Source organism: Dipodomys spectabilis, unplaced genomic scaffold (genome assembly GCF_019054845.1).
Source record: "Dipodomys spectabilis isolate Male_0828 unplaced genomic scaffold, ASM1905484v1 ptg000003l, whole genome shotgun sequence".
NCBI classification, from domain to species: Eukaryota; Metazoa; Chordata; class Mammalia; order Rodentia; family Heteromyidae; genus Dipodomys; species Dipodomys spectabilis.
Genome location: NW_024870680.1, coordinates 16,159,818 through 16,182,657, shown reverse-complemented (window position 1 = coordinate 16,182,657; position 22,840 = coordinate 16,159,818). Strand labels below are relative to the sequence as shown.

Sequence of the window (22,840 nt, the reverse complement as noted above, 5' to 3'; positions counted from 1 at the left end):
AGTCACCAGCACCTGGCTATTTTTGTAACTTTCTATGTGTGATTTATTTTTTCTCCTCAAGGCTGGCATTCTATCACTTGAGCCAGACTCTTCCTGTCTATAGGCCCTGTCCTGGATTCTGACTGCCCTGACCCTGTTCTGATATTCTTCTTCCACACAAGGCACCAATTCCCTCCCATTCTCTGCTTTCTGAAAGATTAGTTGACACCACAGAGTGGATGGAATGGTTAGCGGAGGCCACTGTGGGTGGTGCCCGGGGATGCACCAGGCCTTGCTGTGGCCTGCCTTCCTTATGGACCATGGTGTCCAAAACTGTTAACATAGTGGCTCCCTTAGCTGGGACAGCAGTTCAGACAGTACTAAGGCAGCTCCAGGGCCACCTGCACAAATCCCGATCCACTGGCCGCCCCCTCCTCTGCCCTCCCCACTCCCACATGCCTGATAGCCCCCAAAGTTGAGCTTACTGGGTCTTGTGGGACTGCTGTCTAGAAGCCGAGCAGCATGGGGTAACAACTTAGGTGGGCGGCTCAGGTACTCCATGCTGGCCGCATCTCAGGGCTGGGAAAGCTCTGTGTGTCCCTTTGCCTCAGAATGTTAGGGCACAGCACAGAGGTAGCTAAAGACAAAATGAGAGAACTCTGTGCCTGCAGAGAACTCAACTCCCCACTCCCATCACATCTGGGGTCTTTACTACATGAGCAACAGCAAGGATGGTGTGTCCTGGCCTGGTCCGTCTTCTTCCAGCCAGATCTCGGCCTAGCTGCTGTACAGAGTATCTGGGAACATGGTAAGAGTGAGTTCCAGTGGCTTCAGGCACTAGAACCATGCAGAAGCACAGGTCAGGGACCTTGCTGTTCTTTGCTTGGAGGGCCGAGAGGTAGCTCCTCTCCTGGAGACTGGGGCTGCTACCCAATGGGCCAACAACCAAGATAGGAGAGGTCAGACGCACTCCACTGGGGCTGTGAGCAGGGCAGCAGCACTTAGGGAAGGCACAGGGAAGGGAGGTCAGTTGCCATGCCACAGTGAGGGGCCTTTATTGGGTGTTCAGGGCACACACGGCAGGTGGGAGCTAGATGGTGTGGCACACCTTCTCAGGATGGAGTGGTGCCCGGATGTCTAGTTTTCGGGTCTTGCTGTCCTTATCGATGATCTCCAGCCGCAGCTTGGGTAGACGCTTCTCAGCCTGGGGTGAGGGCATTTCAGGGCTCTTGAGCAGCTGCTTGTCTGAGTCTTCCACAGTGATGCGCAGGGTGCAGCCCCCTGGTAGCAGGTCCTGCTCGTAGGCTGCTGCCAGCTGGTTGACTACACGGCGCTCTACCTGCAGGGGATGGAAGATGCGTGACATGGTCATCACTGACTGGCCTGAACCTGGAGCTAGGCTCTGTCACCTGCTACTCGGACCCTTGTTTTGATCCCCAATGTGGCGTTAATGGTACTGAGCTTTCAGGATTAGGCTAAAGGCTCTAAATGTCCATTTCTGAAGTCTCCAGCCCAGTTCTTATTCCAGGAAGAGGTCATACTTGGGTTACCCTTCAGACAGTGCTTTTAGTTGATCACCTTGTATTTTTGGTTCTGAAATGGGAGTCAGATTCAGCACCCAAATTACAGGGGGGCAGAGTAGGAGCTGAGGAATTGGGTCTCAGGGCACCAGTGAGGAGGGGTGGTGGTACCTTATGACTCTAGCTCCTGTGCTCACCTCGTGCTTGATGGAACGGGCGCCATAGTGTACGTTGTAGCCATCAACCAACACATCTGCCACCTCGCGGTCCCACAGCAATGTGATGTTGTGCCTTTGCTTGGCCTGAGACAGGTTAGAGAGAGGCCTGTTTGCATGGGGCCAGTGCTTCCATCTCTTACTGGCCCGAGGCCTGGGCAGTGTCCCCAACCCTGTGGGGGGGCGGTCCACGTTCATGGAGGATTGTTCCCAACCCAGAATTCTAGTGGACACATGTCCCAGCCCCTCCCATGGGCAGTCCCTTCTTACTCTCTTAGCCCAGAAGTTCAGTTCCTTGTTGACTAGCTGGATGAGCTCTGAGTGGCAGAAGGGAAGAAAGTAGACGATCTCATTGATCCTTCCTAGAAACTCATCCCTCCGGAAGTGAGCCTGCAGGGCCAGAGCAGTGGTGGGGTGAGAGAAGAGGAGGGAAATTTCCGGACCCCAGTGGGGCTTATGCTTAGGATGGCTAAGTTCTCACCAAGAAGGACTCTTACTTTCAGGATGGGGCGGATCACATTCTCCTTGAAGTTCTTTGAGATGGTGATCTTGTCACTCATCTGGACGTCCCCTAAAGAAATGGAACCACAAACTGTTTTCTCCATGTACAAGGAGCTGTGTCTATGGCTTTACTCCACCCATGGAGAAATCCTGGTCTCCAGTCCTGTTGTGATCTAAAGTTCTCTCGGCTTTAGCTTTTTAACTACTACTTTACTACTAATGTCCTTCTAGCTCTCATGTGTCACGAACCGGCAGTTCCTCAGCCAGATGCTGGGGTTCATAGGGAGAAGAGTCAAGCCTGGCAGGAAAAGGGCTGCAAGGGCTCATCCTGAGCAGAAAGGTGGCAGAGACAGCTTCTATATGATCCATTATCCAGGGCCCACATACACAGGAAGCCAGCCAGCCACCTCCCTGCTCAAAAGACTGTCAAAATACATCTAGTTTCTGACCTTCCATGCCCTCAGAGTCCCTACTGAGTGTACATCCTCAAAATACTTGAGTGACTCTGTCACCTAGCAGATTGGTACACAGAACGGGTACTATCTTCCTGAGAAAGGGGAACACTTGTCTGTCCCCTCCACTCTCTGGTATGGTGCCTGGTGGCTGCTCTAGGACCTCACCTGAGCCCAAGACACTAATAGCATCTGTCCCCAGGAGGCTGGGGCCCAATCACTTGCTGAGACAGCTCAGGTCATACACCTTACCAAGGTTTTCGGCAATGCGGTTACGGCTCAACTCCAGAGCTTCTTGCCTCAGCTGTAGCGCGTGCTGTGCAATCTCTTCACTGGCCACATTGGAGGTCATGATGAAGATGGCGTCCTTACAGTCAATGGTCTTCCCCTTCCCATCTGTCAGCCGGCCCTGATAAGGATTGAGGATGGCACGTCAGGGATCTGTGGCTGAGCAGGCTCAGCACTCGTGGTATACACGTCCTCCAGGACAAATGCCCAAATCCTTCTATACTGTTGCCCCTGGCTACAGGATACATCCTAGACCCAACAGCTCTACTGACAGAGTTCTCCACATGACACAGCACTTGTACTTGGTACTACCTCAGGGTGCACAGTGATCTCCATTGTCCAAAGGACAGTCAGAGGCCTTACCCAAGATACTATCTTCAAGGCTTATACTAGGTGGGACTCTGGGTTGGGGTACTGGGATGTCACTTGAGCCTTCATCACAGTTCTATTCTAGAGGGGCAGCAAGAGCCACGTAATGAGCAGTGCCAATGATGATAAAGGGAAGCTGTTTTCTGCAGGAGTTCAGAGGACAGTACGTTAGCGGGTGACTGTGAAGACCAGGTGTGGTTGTGCTGGTGAACGAGCTTCAGGAAGCAAGTACAAATGGCCAGAGTGGTTATTAGTATAGCAGATGACATGGAAGAAAATACAGCTTGAAGTCATTCTCCATCCTGACAGGGATAAAGTCTAGACAAGACTCAGGAAAAGGCATCTAGGGTGTGGACAGGAGCACCAAGGAGAAGGAAAGGGAACACACAGCAGAGGGAGAGACAGAAGAATTATACAAGTATATAACATTTTGGCCAGGCAGTGGTGGCTCATGCCTGTAATCCTAGCTACTCAGGAGGCTGAGATTGAGGATCACTGTTCAAAGCCAGCCCGGGCAGGATAAAGTCTGTGAGACTCATCTCCAATTAACCACCAGAAAGCCAGAAGTGGCGCTGTGGCTCAAGTGGTAGAGAGCTGACCTTGAGCTGAAGAGCTCAGGGACAGCTCTCAGGCCCTGAGTTCAAGCCCCAGAAACTAAGGTGCAGAGGTCTAGTACTTTGTTCAGGTCTCTGACTGGTCCCAGAACCATGCCTTTCCCACTGTACCAGGCTACAAAGGGTAGCCCAGTGGTGCCTCATACCATTTTCTTTCCCTCTTACAATATTTTCTCAGAATCAGGCTAAATGCAGTCTGCATCCTTTGCAGACTTTGGGAAGGGTGGGAGAGAGCACCTTCCTAGGCTGTCTGGGACAGGGGCAGAGCCAAAAGTCATACTCTGAGGTAGACCACTGAGCAATTGCTGGCTTCTGCTTGACTGTGCCAGCGGTGCTGGGCCCTGCCCCGGCCTTATTCAGTCACGTACTATCTCTCAAACCTTCCCCTTCCCTGATGGCACGGGCCTTGGCATCCATGTGCATCAACAAGGCCCGTTTCACCACAGAGGTGGGCAAGGACGGAGAACAGCTGAGCAGCTCCTGAGCACTGGGTATGTTTTCCAGCCCTGTTTTACCAGCACCTTTGGCCTAGGCCTGTCCTGCCTTGAGGTGATAAAAGGAGAGGCAGGTGCAAGTAGATGCCTTGAGCTTCTGGCCCCAGCTCTCCACTCTCACCCCTGCTTATAAACTCTCCCATAACAGAACTCACTGGGGGCAGGTCTAGTTTGGGGCATTGTTTGGGTGCTATGTGATGTGCCTGGGCATGGGCATATGGCATAGTATGCATCCATACCAACCTCACACAGGTGATCTCCAAGGACCAAGTTCACACACTGCCATCCTGGACAGAGCAATAACTTAGCAGCAATTTCATTCTACAAGATCAAGGCTCTGCTCATAACTGGGCTCCAGGATGGGTCCCAGGTGGATGAGGGGAGCAGGTGCAGTGCACGACTGACCCAAAGGATGACTTTCAGTGCTCGTGTCTCTTTCTCAGTTTCCTTGGCAATTAACATGTGTTCCTCTCCCTCCTGCCACCAGCAACCAGTGTGGACATTGGGGGTGGGGCCTGAATGCTCACCCAGGGTTAGGGGGCTGCTTACCCACTGTCTCACGTGTGAAGAATTAAAGGGAAATGAGAGGGTGGAATCTCAGGGGGCCAGTCTTTTAATTAGTACTTCTATGCTGGGCTGCTGGCTCTGGAGTCGATCAGAAGTTGACCCAGCCATGGTGCTGTGGATATGCTGTGTGATAGTTTGGTGAGGGGCCCAGGGACTTCCTGCATGGGAATGCACTTGTAACTAACTGCTTCAGTACTGAGGTGCATGCAGTTGCTACCTCGGAAGATGGAACTAGTTTCTAGCTGCCAGTCTGCCCCTGTCATCCTTGGGCACTGTCCCTTTTCTTGCTTAAGACTAGCTCTCTACCACTTGAACTATACCTCTATTTAGCTTCTTGAATTGTGACTTTCAGTCAGATGCTTCCTAGGCCACCCCAAAATGGATGTAACTTTTGGGCATCTCCATTAGGAACTTTGAGCAATCCTAAACCTCAGGGCCTCCTTCCTTCTCTACATAGTTGCCTGTAGCATTTGTGAAATTAAACCAAGGACCTGTTACTTGCTTTAAGTCTGACATTTGTTTCTTACTGCTTCCTCCTGCCTTGAGCTTCCTAGTGCTGGGATAACAAGTGTACAATACTACAACTGGCATTGCTTTCCCTCTCTTGGGAGTCAATGATGCCACTAGAGGTACCTGTTCAGGGAGGCCAGAGGCCACAGAGACTGCTGGGCTACCTCCCTGGAGCCAAGTTTTCCCCTTCTGTGTGCTTCCTTGCAGACTGGCCTTGCTCTTTTGCCCTTGTTACATGGTTGTCATTTAAACTATAGGCTCTAGGAAAGAGCACCCTGGGTTGGAATCCTCAATTCTGCCTTCCCAGCTGTGTGACCACATGCCGATTACTCTTGCTTCATTTAACTTAAGTGTCCACATATTAGATGGAGGCAGTAATCAAAACTACCTCATTCCTTTAGAGGGGCTTTGGGACAGTTGGATGATACATATACATTTCTAAGAAGTGTGTGGCATATGAAATTCAAAATTACCATCATGTCTCCTAAGCAGAAGCAGGGTTGGATGTAGTCCTCAGCTGTGTACTTAGTCCTCAGAGTACCTAAGGAACTGCATGCGTGAGCTCTGAAGGACCAGCAGCATACTACATCTACCAGGTGACTGAGTGAACACACAGGGGCAGGGCGGGGGGTTTGGGGGGGAATAGGAAGCCATGGGAAGATCAGACAGCCACTGATAACATCATGTATCCTCCACATGGCCAGGCTTTACCTCATCAAACAGCTGCAGCATGATGGTGAGCACATCCGGGTGGGCCTTGTCTACTTCATCGAAGAGCACCACAGCATTGGGGCACTGCTTCAACTTTTTGGTCAGCTGGCCACCCTCCTCATGGCCAATGTAGCCTGGTGGAGACCCAATAAACTTGGCCACCTTGTGGAAGGAAGGAAATATGCTAGGAAGTTCTTTCTGTGGAAAGATGGCTTTATAAACTATTAAGACTCTGGCTGTTTCCTTCTTAGTGTGGAGGAATCTTGCCATTTCTTCATGGGCAGGCAGGCAGAGCTATTATGCATCTAGACTCCAGAGTAAATACTTTGCAACATGTGTCAGTGACCCTGTTGCATGTCTCTTGGTTCCTCCTTCTCCTCCCAGGACAAATCCCAGGGATGCTGGAATTATCAGAAGCCCAATCCTACAAAATGCTAAGGTGGTTATGTTGACAGGACTTCTAAACCGTAATTCCTGAGAATAGTCTCTCACCTCATGTCGCTCCTGGAACTCAGACATGTCCAGCCGGATGAAGCCCTGTGTGGAAACAAGCAGGCTGTAAGTCTGTGTGGAGGTAGGAGGTACGGGAAGGGCACAGAAGGGAGCACCCCACTATCCCTGCTTGGGCCTTTGGGCCACACCAATCTGAGATGCTTTATATCAAATCCTCATTATACATTTTTCCTGGTCCTTGCTTTTCTACCTATTCATCCTTCCTTCAACTTCCTCTCCCCTAACCCCCCCGCCCCCCGCCTCCCCAGACATTAATTCCCTTGTTTTCAACTGTAATAAAGTAAATTATGTCTCTTCTCTTCTGTATGTGATTCAGGTGTCCCTTCCTTCAGGTAGGCTTCTACTGCTCAGATCACTCCACATTTCTAGAGGGCATTCTGTGTGTGCCAGGTTACAACTGTGAACTACTTGGCTTCTGTTCATAAGCATCTCATCCTGAGTGCTGTCAATCACGGACAAAGTCAGCACTAGCAATATGGCAGGCAGTGAGATGGAAGGGAAGGTTCCGCATGCCTTTAACCTTCCAAGTCTGTGGGACCAACATCCCTTTGCTTTAGTTTGCTTATTTGTTTGATTTCTTCATTCCACTTAAATTTCACTTAAAGATTTATTTATAATGTGGCCATCCTCTCTCCACAACTGGGTTTTAGGGTGACTTCCAGGGAAGCAGCATGTGACTTGAAGAGTTTAATACAAGCGAAGTGGCCCTTCCATTTCATAGAGAGCTAGTTCAAGGAGCTGTGAAGGTATCCACATGTGCCTTGGCTATTCAGTAGTGAGGTTCTAGTCTTATTGGCACATGCTACATCTGAGAGATAGCCCTTTACTGAATCCTCTTGCTCCTGAGAGCTGTGTGTGACATGTCACCAAGACTGTCCAAGGAAGGCAGACACTTATGTCTGAAATGTAGGGCTCAGCTAGTGTCCAAAAGGCAATCAGAGATGTAGCTTTTAATTTTTTGTCTGTTCTGTCACTCTATACCCATGGTACAGGCAGGTGGGAAGAGCCTGGACTGGGAGTCAGGGAGCTTGGCTTTCAGTCTCAGTTCTGCCACTGCCCGTGTGGCTTTGGCCATGCTACCTACCCCCTTGAATTAGTTTCTTCCTGTGCAACACAAGGCTCTGGGAGCCTGCAGAGACCTAATCCGAAAGGTAAGGAAGGACTTAGGTTATTAAGGGCACATGATGGAGAAGCACTGCTATCAGTGCATGGGGCATGACCCAGCATTTCTTGAGGGTCCCTCTACAGCTCAGCTATGAGACACTAAAGGCTTCTACAAGGGTAGAAGATGGGCATGGAAAAGTTTGGAGCGCTGTCCAGAGGGAGCAATGGGCTGGAAGTCACAGACAAATCTGACAGGTAAGAGCTGTCAATCAGTGTTGCTCACTATGTTTCTACCAATGTTTTAAGCAAGCTGTAAAGCAGGGATCGGAATGTCCAGCCCATGTCTAAGACCAGTGACATAATTTAGTACATGATGGGCTAGATGTGTATGCTTCTCACCAGCTACTTCTGGCCATATGTCTATACTGATAATTTTGTATGGCCTGTAAATGATGTTAGAAATAATCATATAGCTCTTGACAGAGAAAAGGCTTCTTACCCTTCTACAAAAAGCTTGGATCAAAACTGGGAGAGAGCAAGGGAAGGGGTGACATTATCCAAACAGAAATGTACTCTTTACCTGACATATAACTGTGTATATCACCTTTATTATAACAATAAAAATATATTTTTAAAAAATAGCTTAGATCAAGTACAAGTCTGTGAGGTAAGTACTATTTTTTTTTTTTTGGGTCCGGTCGTGGGGCCTGAACTCTGGGCCTGGGCGCTGTCCCTCAGCTCTTCAGCTCAAGGCTAGCGCTCTACCACTGAGCCACAGCGCCACTTCTGGCTTTTTTTCTTTTTGCTCATGTGGTGCTGGGGAATCGAACCCAGGGCCTCATGCATGCAAGGCAAGCAATCTACCACTGAGCCACATTTCCAGCCCGAGGTAAGTACTATTATTCCCAATTTACAGATAAGGACACTAAGTCATAGATTATGATGTCATGCAGGCTTGGCCATGAGGCTCCATGTCTAAGGAGTATAGATTCTACTGCTTACTGATGGCATGTGACTTGACTTCTCACCCTAGTTCTCCTAGAGACTTGCAGTATAGATTTGGATAACTCTTTGGGTTTGGTTTTCTGCACTGGAATCATTGTGTATTTACAATGTGAGCTAATGACAATTCTAGGAATAGAAAATGTGGATAATTACCTATTTATGCACTAAGAATGGTACTTAACATTTTCCAACATTAACTTCACTTAATCTTCCTAACAATCCAATGAGACATTATAAAAAACTATTTCAGAAATAAGGAAAATGATGTAACCAGAAGCAGATGCCAATCTTACCGAGTAGGACAGAGCTGGCACTACCACTGTAGCTGCTAGCCTGCCTCACGACCACCTTACATAACAACATTAAACTTCTTTTCAAGGACTATTTCCACTGTGGGTTTGAACTTAGGACATTTGAGCTTGCTGGGTACATGCTCTACCATTGAGTACATCTCCAGCCCTCAAGGACTATTAACTCTACCTAGTGATGTTAACAAAGCTGTTCAATCTGGGAAAAATGGTACAGAGATTGAGAGAAAAAAAATCTCATAAGTAGATCTGATTTTTAAAAAAAAAAAACCGTGCAAAGGCCAGGCGCTGGTGGCTCACACCTGTAATCCTAGCCACTCAGGAGGCTGAGATCTGAGGATCATGGTTCAAAGTCAGCCTGGGCAGAAAAGTCCGTGAAACTCTTATCTCCAATAAACCACTCAAAACTGGAAGTGGCGCTGTGGCAAGTGATACAGTGTTCACCTTGAGCTGAAGAGCTGCGTAATAGTGCCCAGACCCAGAGTTCAAGCCCCAAGACTGGAAAAAAAAAAAGCGCAAAGAATGTGTTGGGGGAGGTTTGAAGTTATCAGTCTCTTTACAAATGAGGAAACTAAGGATCAGAGCCAGAACTAGGATACAAGTCAGTAGACTCTTGCAAGTGCTCATTTCACTTCACGAGTATCTTGGAGGCAAATGAAAGGAAGCCCCTATTTGATAAGAGCTTGATAAGAGTTCTGAACCTGACAATTTCCTCACATACTCCTTGGGTCCTGGAAGTATCACATGCACAGATTTACACAGCTTACAGTCCAGGAGATACTGAAGGGAAGGCCCAAATCTGGCCAAAATTACCTTTTAAACATATTCTGAAGTGAGCTATCCCACAGGCCTGCAAAAGTAGAAGCTTTACAGAGGACTCGCCCATAATTTAAAGATTTACTTATTGGGCTGGGAAGGTGGCTCAGTGGTAGAGCGCTTGCCTTGCATGCATGAGGCCCTGGGTTCGATTCCTCAGCAATACAGAAGCAAAAAGAAAAAAGTTGGAAGTGGTGCTGTGGCTTAAGTGGTAGTGCTAGCCTTGCGCTGAAGAGCTGAGGGACAGAGCCCAGGCCCAGAGTTCAGGCCCCACGACAGGACTCCAAAAAAAAAAAAAAAAATTTACTTATTTTTGGTGGGGGAGGGGAGCTGTCATGCCTCCTATCTCCCTATGTAAAATGGACAAACTGACAAGTTTGCAATGTAGCCTCCTTGAGCAGCTGTGAACAAAGGTATTGAGAGAGAGTTGAAGACTGGATTTTGTTGTTGTTGTTAGTCATGGGGCTTGAACTCTGGGCCTGGACCCTGTCCCTAGGCTATTCAGCTCAAGGTGAGCACTCTACCACTTGAGCTATAGGGCCACTTCAGTTTTCAGTTTTCATGGGCTTTCCTGCCTGGGCTGACTCTGAACCTTGATCCTCAGATCTCAGCCTCCTTAGTAGCTAGGATTATAGGCATGAGCTACTGGGTACCCAGTGCAAGACAGGATTTTGATTTTACTTTGTCCCTAAGAAGTGGCATGGTCAAGACTATGCTATAGGGCCTCAGTTTTCTCATCTGGAAAGTGGGTCTAGGTGAGCATCTGTACTACAGTTCCTCACAAATTCCTCACAAAGTCAGTAGGAGTGGAAGATGTACTGCTGGTGCTAGGGCCCAAGAGAGCCGCAATTCCTATGGTCTCCACCATAATCCCTGCTGCAGAACTGCATAGCTTTAACTAAAGCAAGAGAGCTGAAATTTGTAGGGTAGATGCCTGTCTGGGCCACGAGAAAGCAGAAATGGAATTTGAGTCAAGAAAAGGCTGGCTCCAGAGATTTTGCCCAGGACAGCTTGCTGTCTCCAACAGAGGGTGAGGGCAGATGATGGTGCTCCTTCCTTCTGGGTGAGTTGTGGAGAAAGTAAGCCATCCTTGTGCCTGTGGGACCCCTGCCCTAGGGAACTGTCTCCCATTCAGATGCACCAACTAAAAAATTACTTGCATCATCAGTCTTTTCCAAGTCCCTCTCCTTTCCACACCAGCAAGTCAGCAGATATTTTCCTTCTACTTCCACAGTGGATGAAGACATATTAAGACAGCTTGGATAAGGAGATTATAATTTGTAATTAAATATTAACCTTTCTGACAGTATTAAAATTAAACCACTCCAAATTCTTCATCCCTAATCAGGTGGTTCCTGCCCGTAACTGCATCTTCCCTAATAGTCTTGCTAGTTTATGGCCCTTTCCAGAGTGCTAATTGTTTCAATCGCTGCCAACCTGATGAATTGTCTTCCAAATGCTGTTCGCTATTTGGTTGGAGCACATTAACATGCTATGTGCTGTTGCTTGCTTGCTTGCTTGCTTGCTTGCTTGCTTGCCTGCCTGCCTGCCTGCCTGCCTGCCTGCCTGCCTGCCTGCCTACCTGCCTACCTGTCAAGTGGGTCTGCTCTGCGTTAGGCTGAGGCAAAAGCAAAGTACTGGCATAGACTAGCAGGCTTGAGAAACTTCTTCCAGTTCTTAGGTAGGTAGCAGCTCAGGAGACTCAACCTTATCTTCCTTGTTACTGTGGTGGCTAGGAGCTTGGGGAAGTGGCAAGCAGAACACAAGGCTAGCAGTGTGTGGCTGGGCCACTGGACCTACAGAGTCCTAAGCAACTCCATGGTACTTCATTGGGGTGGTTAGAAAGACTTTCTATAGAATAAAGTAGGCAAGCATACCGAGGTTCTCAGCTGGTGGTAGGGCAAGGGACCTTAGCTTCTATACTGGGAAGGCCAGTAAGAGGTATTTAGCTTTTCTTGAAATGTTTCACATTCTTTCTTTCTAAAGCAGTGCCTATTAGCTTAAAGTCAAATTGAAAGGACCTTGGAAAGACGAGTGTAAACAAATGGGATGGAGTGGCCCTTTTCTGGAAGAATTCAGGACTCTGAGCTATAGGAAAGAGTACTATAAACAGCCCAAACCGAAGACACAAGACACCGGGCTTAAAAGCTCAGGCAGGAGAGACAGAAGCAACAGGCATTCCCTATTCCTACTTGTTTTCTCTGATAGCCCCATGGTCTCTGTTAAGTAGTTCTGCCTGCTCTGGACAGCTGTTCGGCCTAAGCCCCAGGCTTTAAGCCTTTACTGTAAAGCAGCCTTCACTAAAGGCTGCTTTAATGGTTAGTGCATCTAGCACAGGGCCTGACAAAGGGCAAGTATTGGATAAATTGCAATGGATTCTCCCAAGAGCTCCAAGAGTTAGCCAGGTAGAGGATGATTATTCTGACTGCACAGATATGGACATGAAGACACAAAGAGGTTGCATAGCCGGGAGCTGGTGGCTCACGCCTGTGATCCTAGCTACTCAGGAGGCTGAGATCTAAGGATCATGATTTAAAGCCAGCCCGGGCAGGAAAGTCTGTGAGACTCTTATCTCCAATAAACCACTCAGAAAACTGGAAGTGATGCTGTGGCAAGTGGTAGAGCACTATCCTTGAGCTGAAGAGCTGAGGGACAGAGTCCACGCCCAGAGTTCAAGCCCCACGACCAACAAAAAAAAAAGAGGTTGGACAACATGCCTAAATTCCTGGAATGATAGATGGCAAAAGCTGAGGTTGCTTTCTAGGTCAGGGACCATCTTTCTGACTGGCTTACCACCAGATTCAGAGAGCCTGGGATTTTGATGCCAGAACATAGCAAGGTCTCCCTCTATGGCTAGAAAATGGGCTTTGGGCCTAGCTCTTACCTTTTTGGCATCTTTGTGCATATACTTGGCTGTCTGCTTGGCCAGTTCTGTTTTTCCTAATAAGAAAGAAGGGAGAAGTGGGTTAGGACTAGAGGACTATCTGCTGGAGTAAAAGAACACTAGCTATGTGGGGGTACTGGAAAGCATGTATTTTATGGATGGAATGCTGAGGCTCAGAGACTGTCCCAGAATCACACAGGGAATGAACAGTGAAGATGGGAGCTGAGTCAAAGTCAGCACTGCATCTGAATTTGTGTGTGTGTGTGTGTGTGTGTGTGAAGGGACCGAGGCCTTTTCTCTGTATTAGCATCCAAACAGCAAGGCTGGCTGTTATAATACACAACCAGCTGATCCTTTGAGGATCAGGGTCTTCCCAGGAGTGCCTTGATTTCTGGCCTCACTGCCTTACATTTCTCTCAATCCCCTCATCAACCAGGCCTTGCCATTAAGCCAGGCCCTGGAACTGCCAAGTTGGGGCTGGGAAGGATGACTACCTTCCAGCCAGGTATGGTGGTACACACTAGTGATCTCAGCACTTTGGAAGGTAGAGGTAGGAAGACTATTGAGTTTGAGGCCAGGCTGGGATGAATAAGAAGACTGTCTCAAAAATCAATGAGAGTAACTTCCACTGGCTGTACAGTCTTTGTGACAAAGAAGGAATGACAGTAGCAGTGGTCATTTGGAATGATGGTAAAAGTCCCTGCAAGTCACTGTATAGTATATACAGTAGCACGGTCATGGGTTCGTAACCTACTGGGATTTGACATCTAAAGGAGAGCTAGGTTCATGAAGGTGTTAGTGGCAGCAGCTAACCCTCAAAATTCTCTGTAAGACAATAGTGGTGGGTGAGAGTAGAAGAGAAGGGGTCTATGAAGACAGAGAATGCCTTGGAAAACCTGGCCAGACTTGTTAGAAAAACACTCAATCTATTTTACTGTGACCAGTTCTATTGTACACCTGGCATGGTGCTTGTCACAGGGGCTTTTTTTTTTACCTTCCTAAAACTTGGCTGCCCTGAATGAAGCTAGTGCACTCGGCAGTGGAGGTGTTTCAGTGTTCTCAGAGGGCAGGCTTAAGGGTGCAGAGCACTTGGACCTGGGCTAACAGTCCCTAAAAATCAGTTCCTCCAGGTAAATTAGCTCTCACACCAGAGCTTCTCTTGTTTAGTTGCCTTTCTTGGTGACTATGCAACTAGGAGGCAGTTTGCTTCTGCAGCTGAAGTGAGGTGGGTGGTGACCCCTGGCCCACAGCAGCTGGGGATGTTAGGCTCATCAGGCAAGGCACTCCCCAGCTCTCCTTCCCCACTGGCTGATTGTTGCCAATTACCTATTCCAGATGATCCCAAGAAGAGGAAGACCAGAGGGTGTTCTTCATCGTACCAGCCATTCTCTTTCCTCCGGATTGCTATGGTCAAACACACAACACAGGGGGACAGGGAGGGAGGCAGATAAATCAATGACACAAAAGGCAGGATAATTATCACTAAGTATACAATATGTTTTACTGCTCTGCGCCCACTCAAAGTCCTCACTACCATTAGTGCTGCCTAATCTGATTAGTTGGCAAGGGCCCTAGAGACACCTAATCAGGTTAGCATGGATTTGGAAAGCTGCCCAGAGCAGATTTCGGATAAAGTTTTCCAGGATGAGCACTCAGCGTTGCCAGGGAAACTGAAAGGCGGGTGGATGGTGAATGGAGGTGAAGCGGGTGGAGGATTGGTGAAGGAGAAATTGGAGAAACTTTAGCTCTGGCTAGTTACCCCTCCACTCACTATGCATGTGGAGAGAAAGAAGCCCATGGCAGGTCTTGGGGACCTGGGGTATGTACTTTGTGCTTCTTCTCATTTGGGGAAACCAAGTCTGGTCTGCTGTCTGGATTAGGAAGTGAAAACAGCCAAATGTATTTTCTGTAGTGTGAAGCTTGATGCATGGGAGGGGAAGTGTCACATGGTTAACCTTTCTGTTAACCATGGCCTCCAGTGGGGGTGGGGTATGAGGAAGAGAACTGAACTGGGTCCCCCTGGGGTTCAAACTCTGCTGTAGGAAGCCCTAATTGTTCTTCAAGAGGAGAAACTGATCAAGGGTTACTCAAGGCTAGGAAACTCCATGGTAGACTATCAAGTAGGAGAATTAGACTTTGAAGCTTTGCTCAAGTGACACAAAACCAGAAGCATCATGTGCTGAACATGTCATGTGCTAGATTTAGTTGGAAAATCTACCAACAATGTATTTAATTCAGTACCCACCCAGACACTCAGAGGGGGACGTATTCTCAGCATTCTAGCTCAGTGTTCTATTGTACTGAACAGGAAACTGAGGCATCATAGTTACACAAATAATAATTGTAGAGTTACCTTTTCTAAACCTCACTTTCTTTTTGTTTTGATTGTGGGGCTTGCACTCAGGGCCTGGGCACTGTCCCTGAGCTTTTTAACTCAAGGCTAGCACTCTACCACTTTAAGCCATAGCACCACTCCTGGTTTTCTGGTGGTTAATTGGACATAAGAGTCTCTCAGCCTTTCCTGCCTGGGCTGGCTTCGAACTGTGACTCTCAGATCTCAGCCAAACAGAGTAGTTAGGATTATAGCCATGAGTCACTGGTGCCTGGCTCACATACTGTTTCTTTAGCAAGTGAATATCCATGTGGGTTGCATTAATGGAAACATGGCTGTCAGAAGCAGGAAAAGGATGGAAGAGCACTGTGCAATGTCAAGACTGTGTGCAGATGTAACTTACACATGTCTGGTCCGGTCCCCAGAGTGTCGGGAAATTAGCCAAGGGACATCTGTCAGTGGACAAGGCCTGAAGATTTATTCAATGGAGAAATAATTGACAATCTTAGTTTGTATCTGCCAGTTTTGAGGAGATAGCTCCTAAACACTACACTGTGGGACTGGGCTTCCAAGAAGCAGCTGCAGGGGCCATGGATAGCTCTTTGGAAAAGGCATGTTTGATGATAGATCATGGAAGCTAAGATGGATTTGGGACAGATGGCCGGCAGGACAGAGGTGCAAAAACTGCTCACTATGATTGGGAATGTGGTTTAGTGGTAGAGTGCTTGTCTAGCCTGCATGAAGCCCTGGATTCAATTCCTCAGTACCACATAAACAGAAGCCAGAAGTGGTGCTGTGGGCTCAAGTGGTTGAGTGCTAGCCTTAAGCAAAAGATGCTCAGGGACAGTGCTGAGGCCCTGAGTTCAAGCCCCAGGCCTGGCAAAAACATACCAGAAAACTGCTCACTATCTGAGGAATGGTAGGTAGGATGAAATTAGAAGGGCCTGGACCTTTCTTGTCTCAGTCTCTAATGTTGCCACCTTTCTACTCTCTAGAACCAGATGGAAACTGCAACCTCATGGGTGTAAAGGTGGCCATTCTGACCATCCAAATATTCTCTAAACTTATGAAGAGGCATGGGAAAACATGGAGTCCTCTTCCTTGGGCTAGGATCCAGATTTCTAAGTAACCGGAGATGCTCTGGAAGGGCTAGCTATGTGCAGAACTCACTGACTTCATAGGAACCTGAAAAATGAAGACTAAGTGAGAAAAGCTCAAGCCTGTTTGAAGGGGTCCTGACAAAAGGAGCTAAGGCTGAACATATTTGGGGGAAATGGAGGTTATTAAAAATGGCAAAAACTAGGCTTTTGTGGATACTGTGTAAAAATGTATGTGAGTTGGAGCAGGGAGAAGAATCTCCCAAAAGAAGCTACAATATTCCAAAAATTAGCTAAATTTAGAGCTTAGGTTGGAAAGAGCTGAGTTCAGGCTTCATGGAGCACCCAGCATCACTCAGGTGTCCTGGGAACAGTGATCATTATTTACATGAGGGTTTTTGTTTCCCTGGTGCCAGTGCTGGGGCTTGACCTCTGAGCTAGATGCTCTCAACTTAGCCTTTTAAATCACAGCTGGTGCTCTACCCTATACTTCCATGTTGGCTTGTTTGCTTATTTTGAGATGAGTCTCATTATTATTCTGTCTGGGCTAGCTTCCCACCTTGATCCTCAGATCTCAGGCTCCTGAGTAGCTAAAATGATAGGCATGAGCCACCAGTGATTTGATCTTGGCTTTTCTTTTGGGGTAGCATCCCAGCCCAAGAACTGCACATTGCAGGACTGTGTAATACAAAAAACACCATGGAGAATGTGGAATTGAATTACGCCTGGGGCCATCTTTTCCCCCTTTTCTAATAATGCACCTGGGAGAGAGCTCTTTATAATGCCAGGCAGACTCTACTGCACAGCTGTCCCTGGTCAATTCTGCCAGAACCAGGGCATGAGTCTGGGGGTGGGTTTGATTTGGTCTTCCATGAAACAGACGAAATGCCAACCATTAAGCAATTACAACTCTGGATATTTCTAATAACGTCTGAAGAGAAAAACGGCCAAGCAGATGGAGTCCGACAGAATGAAAAATGGAAGCAGCGAGGAAGGACTGGAGAAAGAAAGTTAGCCCCAGGGTGTGTGGCTGACAGGATAGCCAAGGACGAAGGTTTGGGAGCCTAGAAGGTCCTGTCAAGCCAGGGTAGAGGCTGAGACAGGTGGCTGTAAGTGCTGATCCTCTCTGTGTGGGCCAGCAAACATGCAACTTACTTTATCAGCACTGTACATACAGTCTCTAGAGAAACCCTAATTTCCTATCAGCCTCATTAGGACAATAAGAGGCAAGTAGGAAAGAGCACTCGATTCTCATTTTATAGATGAGAAAATATGTACAAGGAAGGTAGGATGCTCATCCTTTGACCTTGTCCTTACCACTGCTTGTAGGCTACAAATGCTGTGAGGGCCCTCTGGGTGCACAGCTCAGTCCGCTCCCCTATCTGGCCCTTCTCTGGCAAGTTCTGACCAGGCTCCTTTGCCTCCCATATGCTTCTGCCACAATGGCACCATCTGAAAACTCGCCTGCAGCAACTTATGATTCATTCCACCTCAGTACATCTACCCTATTAATTCAAGGGTCTGTATACCCCAGGACATGTGCATTTCCAAACTGGTCTGGGGGTGGCCACAATAGGAGTTAGGCCAGCTTGGAGTCTTGCCTCTGACACTAGCTGACTGACTTTGAATAAAACATCTATTCTTTTAGAGCCAGTTTCCTCATCTGCCAAATGGAAGGAAATAGGAACATACATGCTGTATCAGCCCCACATAAAGGGAGATGAGTTAATGGTCACCAAAACATTTTGTATTTTGTAAGCTATAAAATGGAATGATAATAAGTAAAAGTAATGAAAGTCTTTTTTTCTTTTTTTGGGTCCGGTCGTGGGGCCTGAACTCTGGGCCTGGGCGCTGTCCCTCAGCTCTTCAGCTCAAGGCTAGCGCTCTACCACTTGAGCCACAGCGCCACTTCCGGTTTTTATCTTTTTGCTTATGTGGTGCTGAGGAATCGAACCCAGGGCCTCAGGCATGCAAGGCAAGCGCTCTACCATTGAGCCACCTTCCCAGCCCCTGAAAATATTCTTCCCAAGTGTATAAATATTTCAAAACAAGGATATATTTTAAAATAAACTTTACATACTCAGTTCTCAGTTGTCCAAGGCCAACAATTAAGTCAGTTTCCTGTGTACCTTGGACCACTATCACCATCATGCCCAACTTATTGACTGACATGGGGTCGCACTATTTGCCCAGGCTGGCTCAGAACTGTGATCTCCACAGCCTTAAGAGTGAAATATTTGGGGCTGGGAAGGTGGCTCAGTGGTAAAGTGCTTGCCCTGCATGCATGAGGCCCTGGGTTCGATTCCTCAGCACCACATAAGCAGAAAAAGTCAGAAGTGGTGCTGTGGCTCAAGTGGTAGAGCACTAGCCTTGAGCTGAAGCGCTGAGGGACAGTGTCCAGGCCCCACGACTGACCAAAAAAAAAAAAAAAAGATTAAAATATTTTATTGATGTACATTTTTTTCTTATAAAGGCAATATACAGAGAATTTTATTTTCTTTCAGAGCCTGAATCTCTCTATGTAGCTCAGGCCTTGAGCTATCATCTGCCTCCAAATGCTGGGATTATAATCATGCACCACCATACCTAGGTAAAGTTTGGTTAATTTTAGAGATAACTCTATCTCAATTTGACATACGACATTAGGCTCAAAGAGGGGAGTTTCTTTTGCTTGTTTGTGCCTTCATATCTAGAAGGAAGATATATCCACAACTGTGTTTCAAGAAAGTTAGTGCTGCTGGGTGCCGGTGGCTCATGCCTGTAATCCTAGCTATTTGGGAGGCTGAGATCTAAGGATTGTGGTTCAAAGCAAGTGTGAGCAGAAAAGTCCCTAAGACCCTTATCTTCAATAAACCAAAACCACAAGTGGCGCTGTGGCTCAAGTGGTAGAGTGCTAGCCTTGAGCTGAAAGAGCTGAGGGACAGCGCCCAGGCCCAGAGTTCAAGCCCTACAACTGGAGTGGGATTGGGGGGCGGGGGTGGTGGTGGAAAGCAAGCTAGTGCTGGCCTGTTTACAATATCCAAGATATGGAAACAACCCAGATGCCCCAGTACAGATGAGTGGATCCAAAAATTGTGGTACCTATATACAATGGAATATTGTGCAGCCATTAGAAAGGACAAAATAATGGCATTTTCAGGGAAACAGATGGAACTAGAGCAAATCATTTTTAGCAAGGTAAGCCAAGAGCAAAGAGACAAATGGCACATGGTCTCCCTGATATGTGGCTGCTAAAGCCAAAAGGCAAGGAGATATGACAAAGTAAACTGGACTTGAGAAACAAAGGACTTCCACTCATTTTGTTGTATCATTGCTAAATGACTCCATGTTCTTGACCACATATATGGTATATATATGCATGCAACTGAGAGAAGCTAGGAGGACACAGAATCAAAGGGAAACAGGAAAACATACAACAGAGGGGCCCATCAGCTGTACTGAGCATAGATGAAAATGAACTAAGCAACTCAAAGGCAGCGATGGGAGGGAGGGAATGAGAGGGAAAGAGGGAACAGCCTACACTAAGCAAAAGGAAAGAAATATAAATATCACCTGATGTGGAAGAAATAGTTGTATTGTCAAAGCTCATAAAATTCACAAACTTTATAGACCATGATAATGACAATTTGCCTTGTGAAGGTTAAATGTGTTTGTGACTTTAACTAAGTATCACTATTCCACAATATTGATTGTGAAATGTGAAACTTATGTAATCATCTAATCTCAATAAAAAATAAAAGCTAGTGCTGGCTATCCTAATTACTAAGGGAGCCCTGAGACCAGTCCAACACAGGTTTAATGTTCACTGACTTAAATGAATTCTTAGTCTGCATAGAATCAAGTGGTTAAGGACAGATTATTCATCTCCCATTTTACAGAGGAGAGTACGGCCCAGACCCAGGGTCTTGTCATGTTCCAGGTGGTCTCTACTGCCCTTGGGTGAAGAAGCCTTCTATTCTACTGACTCTTCTCCAGGAACCCTTGTGCATATGTTCAGCCAACAAGCTCTTGCCAGGTCAAAGAGGTGTACTGTGAGGTCAAAGAGGTGGCTGTGAGTAAATGACTGGTGGGCTCCAAATGAGATGGGGGAGCCATGTGGGCTGGAGGATGAGGCACAGTTAGGGGCCCTGCTAGGCATGTGGGAAGAGGTCAGGACCTTCTAGGAAGGCCCCAGTGTATAAAAAAGTCAAGGAGAGGAAACAGCTGCATCTTCCTACCCTAGGCAGGTCCTGGTTCTGAGGCTAGATGAGTCTGGCAATGACTCATCCTTTTTGATAAGTTCTAATGATCTAGTGTGGGAGGTTTCTTAACCTAACTTGGAAACATGATGGCCCTATGCTGTGGCATCTCCCAGGAGAACCAATTCTTCAGAGAAACTCTCCTGGTTGAGAATCACCATGTCTAACAGTTTCATCAAATTCACTTGAATTAAACAACCTTTACGCACTTGTGTGCCCATCCCTGTGACACAAAGCTGAGAAAAGGTGGTTCCTGACTTCTGAGAGTGAAAATTGCAGCAGATACCATATAGCAAGAGTAGTAATGAAGCCAAAAGTGTTCACTGGAAGCTCAGGGAAAGAGCTATGAATCCAGGGTCGGGGGGACTGGAGGGCATCTTTGGAAGACTTGGGTCTTGAGTATATTGGTAAAAGTTAGACAATAAAGGGGCAGGACGGCCTAAGCCATAAGAATATCAGTAAAAAAGGGTCTCAAGAGCTGCAAGAAGTGTTCTAACTCAGAGGCAAGCTGGATATGGTTCTTTCATCAGACACCTTGGCTCAAAGGAAGGGCACAGGCAGGTGTAGAGCAGCCAGGGAAGTAAAGCAGGAGCCTGCTGTGCTACAGTGACTATGCTGACACTCCACACAGCAGGCTCTGTGGTGGAAGGGCATGTAAGGGATAGCTACCCAAGGAGGACAGAGGCATTATTCAGAAGGCCAACTGGGAGGAAACTAGTAGAATGGCTGTTTGACACATGTCCTGATTAGTAATGGCCCAAAGAAACTGCCAGGTGTGTGCAACTTGAACTGCTGCCCAAGGAAAGCTTCACAGAGGTCTGGGAAATGGCCTGCCCTCCCTGTAAGTCAAAGGTCAAGTAATGTAGTTGGAAGCTACTAGAGGGAAGGAGCAGCAGCTTCTCTTCCCTCAGAGCACATCAGAGTGATGGATAAGGGCCAATCACATAAATGAATTCACAAACCATACACATCTACTTTGAGCAGGGTGTGATGCCAGAAATTGTGAAAACACAAATCACAGCTGCCCTCAAGGAGCCCACAATCCATTGCTGCTGAACTGAGTTACCCCAAGGAGAAACCAGCCAGTGTGTGGGATATGGGTAAGGGTCAAGTGCAGAAGAGATGAACATCCCATGTGGCAGGAGGAAGAAGCTGAATGAACGCCATGACTAGAGAATGCAGTGTAAATTGGGTCCGCAGGAACAGAGCACCCCGTATGCCATGTAAAAGTAGCAAGGGCCACTCAACAGTTTCAGCAGGGTTGTGAAATTATGTATTCAAAGGTCATTCCAGCTAACAACATTCTTGTTGAATGAGTCAGGAAGACCAGGAAACCACTGCATGGTGAGCTACCAATGTCCTGAGCTAGGGTAAAATGGTATCTGGATCAGAGGGGAAAGGCCAGATTTGAGAAGGACTTCAGTGGGACAATGATCTAGTCTTGATCTGGTCTAGTTCTCAAAGTGCTGACCAAAGAGCTGGATGCCTTCTTTGGAGGCTGAAGGATGTAAGAGGTGCCGGGCTCTCAGATCTGCCTGACAGAGGCATTCACTCTACCCATGACCAACAGCAGCTCTGGGCTGTGGAAGGGGAACTTCTCTTCCCAGGCTTTGGTTTGTGATAGGCGAGCTGTCCCTGTTTTGGCTTCTGTGACCCTAGAAGACCAGAGGCTGTGGGGGTCTGGGTTACAGGGCTGGTACTTTATCTCCTCCATTTGTACAGCAGTAACTGTGTACCAGCCTTGCTAGAGGCCCTGCAGCTGGGGATCACACTGATAAATTCACTGTATTACTTTGCACAAATCAATATCCCAGCACTTACCAAGGGTTGATGTGACCGAAATTGGTTTCAGCCAATTCGTGAGGGTAATAAATGGCCATTTATCAAATCAATTCATTCTGTAGCACTTTTCTCCCTGCCCATCCTCATGGTACCCATGGGTGCCAGGCTATATCCCCATCTAGCACATATGTGACACTAGCCCAGAGGACCCAGGCAGGCCTGGCCTAGCCTTTAGCTGTACTCTGTATATGCTTTGGTTTTAAGGTGCTGAGGTCCTGGGTGCTGAATGCCCACTATGATTTCTGACCCAGCTAGTGCCATAGGCTTTCCCTGGGTTTATGTAGCTGCCTAGGGTCCAGGATGCTCTGGGAACTGGTATAGGGAATTAATATGGTTCAGGATGTTAGCAACCTGATCCCAGATGCAGGGCTTCTAAACAAGGCAGGTACAGTTACCACCTTGCAAATGGAGACAAAAATGAAGGGAAGAAATAAGCAGGGGACTGGGTTTCAGTACCAAGTGAGAGAAAACAGCTGATCCA

At 47.5% G+C, this 22,840-nt stretch overlaps 1 protein-coding gene across 2 annotated transcripts in view; it reads right to left on the bottom strand.

Annotated features, from left to right (window-relative positions):
- Positions 1 to 1,005: 1,005 nt before the first annotated feature.
- Clpb (caseinolytic mitochondrial matrix peptidase chaperone subunit B) overlaps positions 1,006 to 22,840 on the bottom strand; it is a 130,318-nt gene continuing 108,483 nt past the window's right edge. For both annotated transcript variants that reach the window (XM_042689436.1, XM_042689428.1), the window contains 9 exons: positions 14,177 to 14,254; positions 12,851 to 12,906; positions 6,713 to 6,757; positions 6,221 to 6,382; positions 2,920 to 3,076; positions 2,212 to 2,285; positions 1,985 to 2,104; positions 1,697 to 1,801; positions 1,006 to 1,318 (listed from right to left, as the gene is read on the bottom strand). In XM_042689436.1, coding sequence (XP_042545370.1) covers positions 1,070 to 1,318; positions 1,697 to 1,801; positions 1,985 to 2,104; positions 2,212 to 2,285; positions 2,920 to 3,076; positions 6,221 to 6,382; positions 6,713 to 6,757; positions 12,851 to 12,906; positions 14,177 to 14,254 — 1,046 coding nt within the window. In that variant the 3' untranslated portion in view covers positions 1,006 to 1,069. The remainder of the gene's footprint in view (positions 1,319 to 1,696; positions 1,802 to 1,984; positions 2,105 to 2,211; positions 2,286 to 2,919; positions 3,077 to 6,220; positions 6,383 to 6,712; positions 6,758 to 12,850; positions 12,907 to 14,176; positions 14,255 to 22,840) is intronic.